Source organism: Babylonia areolata, chromosome 25, assembly GCF_041734735.1.
Source record: "Babylonia areolata isolate BAREFJ2019XMU chromosome 25, ASM4173473v1, whole genome shotgun sequence".
NCBI lineage: Eukaryota > Metazoa > Mollusca > Gastropoda > Neogastropoda > Buccinidae > Babylonia > Babylonia areolata.
Genome location: NC_134900.1, coordinates 36,380,382 through 36,389,299, shown reverse-complemented (window position 1 = coordinate 36,389,299; position 8,918 = coordinate 36,380,382). Strand labels below are relative to the sequence as shown.

The 8,918-nt window shown below is 43.6% G+C and overlaps 1 protein-coding gene across 4 annotated transcripts in view; it reads left to right on the top strand.

The window, feature by feature from the left end:
- Positions 1–8,613, top strand: part of LOC143299646 (eukaryotic translation initiation factor 4E type 3-like) — a 15,522-nt gene extending 6,909 nt beyond the window's left edge. For 2 of the 4 annotated variants that reach the window (XM_076612955.1, XM_076612954.1), the window contains exons 4-7: positions 2,090–2,150; positions 3,226–3,292; positions 5,336–5,491; positions 7,068–7,552. In XM_076612955.1, coding sequence (XP_076469070.1) covers positions 2,090–2,150; positions 3,226–3,292; positions 5,336–5,491; positions 7,068–7,126 — 343 coding nt within the window. In that variant the 3' untranslated portion in view covers positions 7,127–7,552. Of the gene's footprint in view, positions 1–2,089; positions 2,151–3,225; positions 3,293–5,335; positions 5,492–7,067 lie in introns of all 4 variants that reach the window. The other 2 variants (XR_013057551.1, XR_013057550.1) reach the window with 2 other exon arrangements.
- Positions 8,614–8,918: the final 305 nt, after the last annotated feature.

Sequence of the window (8,918 nt, the reverse complement as noted above, 5' to 3'; positions counted from 1 at the left end):
TGTGTTACAGGATGTCATGATGTTGGGTGTGACTGATGGGTGCGTTACAGTGTGTCAAGTGACATGGGTGTGAAGGATGGGATGTTTACAGTGATGTCAGTGATGTTGGGTGTGACCTGATGGGGGTGTGTTACAGTGATGTCAGTGACATGGGGGGGTGTGAATGATGGGGGGTTGTGTACAGTGATGTCAGTGACATGGGGTGTGACTGATGGATGTGTTACAGTGATGTGGGGAACATTCCAGTGATGTCAGTGACATGGAGTGTGACTGATGGGATGTGTTACAGTGATGTCAGTGACATGGGGTGTGACTGATGGATGTGTTACAGTTATGTCAGTGATTGTTGGGTGTGACTGATGGGATGTGTTACAGTGATGTCAGTGACATGGGATGTGACTGATGGCGGTCACACGTGATCACAATATTTGGTTGACAGTTTGGAATGTGACTTACAATGTACACTCACACACATGATGAGTTGACGTTGATGGGTGTTTGAAGTGACTATGCTATACATACCAGCATGCAGAGACACAATGGCGGACTAATAGGATGTATCTACAACGATCAGTGATCATGGGTTGCAACTGATGGATGTGTACAGATGAATGCTGGGGAACAATACCAGTGATTCAGGACAAGGAACTGAACATGATAGATGTTTGACAGTTGCAGTTTGGAAGGGAACATGACTCGACTGAAAGTACATAATGCTAACAGTGATTTGGGGTACACCCACACATGAATTTGTGTTGTGCACAAGGTTTGGATGTGACAAACTGCATGGACTACTAACAGTGAATGTCATCGACTTAGGTACACTCATCGGGAATGTACTTATAACAGTGTGAGTGACAGGGTGGAGTGTGAGCAATGATTACGATGCTAAGTCCACTGTGGTGACTGAGGAACGTAGCGTGTGTCGTTGTGTGGGTGTGTGGGAGGGGGGTGGGTTGGCAGTGATGTGTGTACTTGGGGTGTGATGATGGATGTGTCTACAGTGTGGGGAGATTACAGTGATGGTGTGGGTGTGACTGATGGATGTGTTAAGTGTGTGTGTGTGTGGGTGTGGGGGATGTTTACAGTGATGTCAGTGACATGGGGTGTGAATGATAGGGTGTGTGTTACAGTGTGGTCAGTGATGTTGGGTGGATGATAGGGGTGTGTGCAGGGATGTCAGTGACGGGGTTTTGAATGATGGTGTACAGGTGTGTGATGTTGGGTGTGAGAGTGGTGTGTGTTACGTGATGTCAGTTGACATGGGGTGTGATGATGGGGTTGTGACTGTGATGTCACGTGCATGGGGGTGTTGACATGAATGTGTTACGGGTGATGTGGGGAACATTTACAGTGATGTCAGTGACATGGAGTGTGACTGATGGGAAGTGTTACAGTGATGTCAGTGACATGGGGTTGACTGAGGGGTGTGTTACAGTTAGTCATGATGTGTAGTGGTCAGTGACTGGGGGTGTACAGTGATGTCAGTGACATAGGGGTGTGACTGATGGGAAGTGTTACAGTGATGTCAGTGATGTTGGGTGTGACTGATGGGATGTGTTACAGTGATGTCAGTGACATGGGGTGTGACTGATGGGATGTGTTACAGTGACTGATGGGGAGTGTTACAGTGATGTCAGTGACATGGGGTGTGACTGATGGGAAGTGTTACAGTGACGTCAGTGACATGGGGTATGACTGATGGGGGAGTGTTACAGTGACATGGGGTGTGACTGATGGGGGAGTGTTACAGTGACATGGGGTGTGACTGATGGGATGTGTTACAGTGACTGATGGGGAGTGTTACAGTGATGTCAGTGACATGGGGTGTGACTGATGGAAAGTGTTACAGTGATGTCAGTGACATGGGGTATGACTGATGGGGAGTGTTACAGTGATGTCAGTGACATGGGGTGTGTTACAGTGATGTCAGTGACATGGGGTGTGACGGGTGGGGTGTGTTAAAGTGACGTCAGTGACATGGGGTGTGACTGATGGGGTGTGTTATAGTGACGTCAGTGATGTTGGGTGTGGCGTATTCCTTGTGTTGCTGTGACGTCAGTGACGTATGGTGTGTGTGATGTTACAGGGAGGATGAAGAAAATTCTCAGGGAGGGAACTGGAGATTGAAATGTAACAGAAAGGACACAGTAAGTGTGTGTGTGTGTGTGTGTGTGTGGCTTATTTTATATCTTTTTGTATGTGTGGCAGGCATTCAAGCCTTTCACTTCCAGAACTATTTTTGATTTTTGCAAATTATCACCACCCTCTTAAAAAATCACAAAAATTAAAATCATGCTCAAAAGTGTGTAAAAGTGTATCTTTTTTGGAAGGAAAATGAATGGAGAATATAATTATCACAAGTTCAATGTTGACAAGTTGATATAACTCCTAATCAGGGTGAGATAACTCAGATTTAAATTTTAAAAAAAGGAAATGCACAAAATATTTTGGAAAAAAAAGAAGAAAATTAAAGTTTGCTTATTATATGGGTGGACATGGTGCTAGAATATCTTCAAATGTATTAGACATTACATCCAAGTATGGATATATTGTTTTTTCCACAATCATGTTGTTTTAAACTAAACACTATACATAAACACTTGCACACACACACACACACACACACACACACATCACACACACACACACACACACACACACACACACACACACACACACCCCAACATCCACAAACAACTATCACACAATAGTACAACACAAAAGCTCACTGTAAACAACAGTTCAGCTTGAAGCTTTCATCTCCAGGGTTTCACAATAAATGAAAACCCCAAAATGAAGGTTTCAAGATAAAATATCATAAGTTTTTTTTTTTCCAAACCCACTTCTGACCTTACCCTGTCCCCTTCCTGTTGATGTACCTTGTAGCATGTAATCACCACCAGGATAACCACAATCAATTCAGTTTATCACAACAACGTTACTTTCATTTTCTATCACATTTTCATAGTTGCTAGTGTTGGCATTGTGTGAAAAATCAAACAATATTTCTAGCCACCTCTTCTGTACTGTACTTCCTGACAGCCATGTTGACATGCCCAACAGTTTTTTTTGCTTCACAAAATTGCAAAGAACCGTGTCAGACCTATACAAAACTAGTTTGGTGATGCATTGCTGAAAAGAATACCGCCATTTGCCACTGTGGAATTAGAAGCTGTTGGGTTTTTTCCCCCCATCATTGTGGAGAGCGGTTTTCTTTTGCAGTCAGAGGTGTGGCAGGAGCTGCTGATGGCTGCCATTGGGGCACAGCTGGATGGCTGCATGGCTGAAGGTAGTGTGTGAGTGTGTGTGTGTGTGTGTGTGTGTGTGATTGTTTTTGAGTGTGTAAGTGTGTGTATGAGTGTGTGTGTGTGTGTGTGTGATTGTTTTTGAGTATGTAAGTGTGTGTATGAGTGTGTGTGTGTGTTGTTTTTGAGTATGTAAGTGTGTGTATGAGTGTGTGTGTGTGTGTGTGTGATTTTTTTTTAGTATGTATGTGTGTGTGTGTGTGTGTGTGTGTGTGTGTGTGTGTGTGTGTGTGTGTGTGTGTGTGATTGTTTTTGAGTATGTATGTGTGTATGAGTGCGTGTGTACCTCTGTGTGTGTGTGTGTGTGTGTGTGTGTGTGTGTGTGTGTGTGTGAATGTTTTTGAGTATGTATGTGTGTGTATGAGTGCGTGGGTATCTGTGTGTGTGTGTGTGTGTGTGTGTGTGTGTGTGTGTGTGTGTGTGATTGTTTTTGAGTATGTATGTGTGTATTTGAGTGTGTGGGTACCTGTGTGTGTGTGTGTGTGTGATTGTTTTTGAGTATGTATGTGTGTGTATCAGTGTGTCTGTGTCTGTATGTGTGTGCAGATATGCATGTGTGTACCTGTGTAATTGTGTTGGTTTGTCTGTGTCTGTAATTTATTGATTATCGTATCTGTATTTTGTGGACAAGAGTTTCAGAGTGCATTTTAAAGAATTTAGAACATACTGCCTGAAGAAGAGATGAATTTAGCTGATAGCATAAGCTTAAGGTGGGCACTGTCAAATTACTGGCGGGTTCTGAGGTGCCTTTTTTAACTCAGGAATCCCTTTACACATTGTGCTACCACACTACTCATACCTGATGAATGCGTTGACACATTGCACTATCACATTACCAGCGTGTTGCTCAACTGATGAATGCGTTAACACATTGCACTATCACATTACCAGCGTGTTGCTCAACTGATGAATGCGTTAACACATTGCACTATCACATTTCCAGCATGTAGTTTAACTGATGAATGCACTAACACATTGCTTTATCACATTAGTGGTGTGTTGTTTTACTGATGAATTCGCTAACTCATTGCATTAACACTTTAACAGCGTGTTGTTTAATTAATGAATTTGTTAACCCATTGCATTATCACATTGATTACTGGCATGTTGTTTTACTAATGAATGCATAATCTCATTGCAGTGCATACAGGCCACAATGTGAGGGCCCAGCAGAAACTGTCATGTAGGAATACTGTGATACACCAAAACCCTTATCTCTTGTGGACATACTGTATTACACTAAAAAAAACCTTATTGTGATGATGTGTGTAACGCTAATCGACTGACAGGTGTGGATGTGTGTTACACTGTGATGGACTGGCAAAATTTTAATGATGATGTGTGCATGTAATACCCTAAATGTCTGATGGCGCTATATCACTCAAAATGACTGACATAGTGATGTGTGCATATAATACCCTAAATGACTGATAGCGCAGTATCACTCAAAATGACTGACATAGTGATGATGTGTGCATATAATACCCTAAATGACTGATAGCGCAATATCACTCAAAATGACTGACATAGTGATGATGTGTGCATATAATACCCTAAATGACTGATAGCGCAGTATCACTCAAAAGGACTGACGTAGTGATGATGTGTGCATATAAATGCCTTAAATGACTAATAACACTGTATCACTCAGAATGACTGACAAAGTGATGATGTGTGCATATAATGCCTTAAATGACTAATAATGCTATATCACTCATAAATTACTGACAAAGTGATGATGTGTGCGCATAGTACTGTAAATGAATAGTAACGCTTTATCACTCAGAAGACCTAACAAAGTGATGATGTGTACATGTAATACCCCAAATGGCTAACAACGCTGTATCACTCAGAAGGACTCACGTAGTGATGATATGTGCATATACTGTCTTAAATGACTAATAACACTGTACCACTCAGAATGACTGATAAAATGATGATGTGTGCATGTAATTCCCTAAATGACTGATAGCGCTACATCACTCAAAAGGACCAACAAAGTGAGGATGATGTGTGTGTTGCCCCAGACGATGAAGTGAGTGGGGTCAGTGTGTGTCTACGGGAGAGAGAGGACATCATTCAGGTGTGGAACGTGCGGGCGGACCTGGAGAAGGAGTCCACCATCGTGGCGAAGATCCTTTCCCTGGTGCCCAACGTCGTCTTCTCTGCTGCCTTCTACAAACGTCAGTGACACCTTGTGTGACCTGTTTGTCACAACATGTCTGTGTTTGTTTCGGTGTCCTGTGTGTCACATCAGTATTAGGTGCAATGTCCTGTGTGTCACATCAATATTAGGTGCAATGTCCTGTGTGTCACATCGGTATTAGGTGCAATGTCCTGTGTGTCACATCAGTATTAGGTGCAATGTCCTGTGTGTCACATCAGTATTAGGTGCAATGTCCTGTGTGTCACATCAATATTAGGTGCAATGTCCTGTGTGTCACATCGGTATTAGGTGCATTGGTCTATGTGTAACATCAGTATTACATGCTATGTTCTGTGTGTCACATCAGTATTAGGTGCAATGTCCTGTGTGTCACATCAGTATTAGGTGCAATGTCCTGTGTATCACATCAGTATTAGGTGCAATGTCCTGTGTATCACATCAGCATTCGGTACAATGTCCTATGTTTCACATCAGTATTAAGTGCAATGTCCTGTGTGTCACATCAGTATTAGGTGCAATGTCCTATGTGTAACACCAGTATTTGTTACAATATCCTGTGTGTCACACCAGTATTTGTTACAATGTCCTATGTGTCACATCAGTATTAGGTGCATTGGTCTGTGTGTAACATCAGTATTTGGTACAATGTCCTGTGTGTCACATCAATATTAGGTACAATGTCCTGTATGTCACATCAATATTAGGTACAATGTCCTGTGTATCACATCAGTATTAGGTGCAATGTCCTGTGTGTCACATCAGTATTAGGTGCAATGTCCTGTGTGTCACATCAGTATTAGGTGCAATGTCCTGTGTGTCACATCAGTATTAGGTGCAATGTCCTGTGTGTCACATCAGTATTAGGTGCAATGTCCTGTGTGTCACATCAGTATTAGGTGCAATGTCCTGTGTGTCACATCAGTATTAGTTACAATGTCCTATGTTTCACATCAGTATTAGTTACAATGTCCTATGTTTCACATCAGTATTAGGTGCATTGGTCTATGTGTAACATCAGTAGTACATGCTATGTCCTGTGTGTCACACCAGTATTTGTTACAATGTCCTATGTGTCACATCGGTATTAGGTGCATTGGTTTATGTGTAACATCAGTAGTACATGCTATGTCCTATGTGTCACATCAGTATTAGTTACAATGTCCTATGTGCCAAAACACATCAGTATTAGTCACAGTGTCCAGTGTGTTACATCACATCAGTATTAGGTTCTGATGATGGGTTTTTGGGTATTATGACACAATGATAAGTTGGGATGGTATGACTGATGATGATGATGTTGCTGAATGGTAGGATGGTATAACTGATTATGGTAATGATGATGATGCTGATGATAATGTTGATGAATTATGGCATGGTATGATGATGGTGACACGACAGTGATGGAGTCAATGGATGGTACAGCCGATGTCGGTGATGAAGCAGATGGTGATGATGATTTGTGATTTATGAGATGGTGCGATGATGAAGATTATGATGAGTGATGGGATGGTGATGATAACGACGATGTTGATGATGGTGATGACAAGTGATGGGACGGTGTATAACGTGCATAGTGACGTGTTCTGTCACAGCGTTTGTCCTGCACGATGCCTTTGAGGGGACCAAGAAGCGAGGCGACAGTCAGCACTGAGGCCATGGCTGTGTCCACCGTGTGACTGTGCTTCGTGTCTTTTCTTGCCTCCACCGCGACTGTGCTTCGTGCCTCCTCTGTGACTGGTCTTTCAGCTAGGCCTTTGGGACTTTTCTGCAGAACGGACAGGCTTTAGGGACGTTTCTACAGAACAGCCAGGCTTTAGGGACATTTCTACAGAACAGGCTTTACGTTTCTGCAGAGCAACCAGGCTTTTGGGACATTTCTACAGAACAGCCAGGCTTTAGGGACATTTCTACAGAACAGCCAGGCTTTTGGGACATTTTTACAGAACAGGCTTTAGGGACATTTCTGCTGAGCAGGCTTTGGGGACATTTCTTCAGAACAGCCAGGGTTTTAGGACATTTTTACAGAACAGCCAGGCTTTTGGGACATTTCTACAGAACAGCCAGGCTTTAGGGACGTTTCTACAGAACAGCCAGGCTTTAGGGACATTTCTACAGAACAGGCTTTAGGGACGTTTCTACAGAACAGCCAGGCTTTTGGGACATTTCTACAGAACAGGCTTTAGGGACATTTCTACAGAACAGCCAGGCTTTAGGGACATTTCTACAGAACAGGCTTTAGGGACATTTCTACAGAACAGACAGGCTCTAGGGACGTTTCTACAGAACTGCCAGGCTTTAGGGACATTTCTACAGAACAGCCAGGCTGTATTGGACGTTCTAAACAGAACAGGTTTCAGGGACATTTCTACACAACAGCCAGGCTGTATTGGACTTTTCTACACAAACAGGCTTTATTGAACTTTTCTACAAAACAGCTAGGATTCATTTTACTTTTCTACACAGAACAGGTTTCAGGGACATTTCTACAGAACAGCTAGGCTTTAGCAGACATTTCTGCAGAACTGTCAGGCTTTGATGGACTCCTCTATTCTAGGCTCTATAGAACAGCCAGGCTTGAATTGACCTTTCTACAGAACAGACTTTGATAATAGTTTTCAACAGAACAAGTTATGCTTGGTGGATATTTCTACATAGCAGCTCGACTGTAGCACACACACAGGAAACCAGTTACAGATGGTGACACAACTGAAGATGTAGACGCAACACACACACACACACACACACACACACACACACACACACACACACACACACACACACACACACACACACACAGGGAAAAGGGTGCACACACACACACAAGCACACACACACATACACGTATGCGGGCACACACATGCACGCATGCATGCACACACACACGTACACATACACACACACACACATGCACACACGCGCACACACACACACACACACACACACACACACACACAAACACATGCAGGGAGAAACAACCTGTTACGAAGAATCACTGAAATGTCCTTTTTGGTCAGTAAAATGTCCTGTTTGGCTTACGCAAAATTTCTTGTTTGGATCAGTGAAGGAGTCCCTGAAATGTCCTGTATCATGAGTATGATGTGAGTAATCAAGGGGTGTTGCTGATCTGACACTAGGGGATGGGGGTGGGTGGGTTGCTGATCAGATGAGGGGGGTGGGGTGGGGGGGTTGCTGATCAAACGGGGGGGGGGAGGGGGGAGGGCTCCTGATCAGACAAGGGGTGGGGGGTTGGTGTTTGTTGATCAGACAGGGGGTGTTGCTGATCAGACAGGGGAGGGGGGTGTTGCTGATCAGACAGGGGAGGGGGGTGTTGCTGATCAGACAGGGGAGGGGGTGTTGCTGATCAGGGGAGGTGGGGTGTTGCTGATCAGACAGGGGAGGGGGGTGTTGCTGATCAGGGGAGGGGGTGTTGCTGATCATGGGAG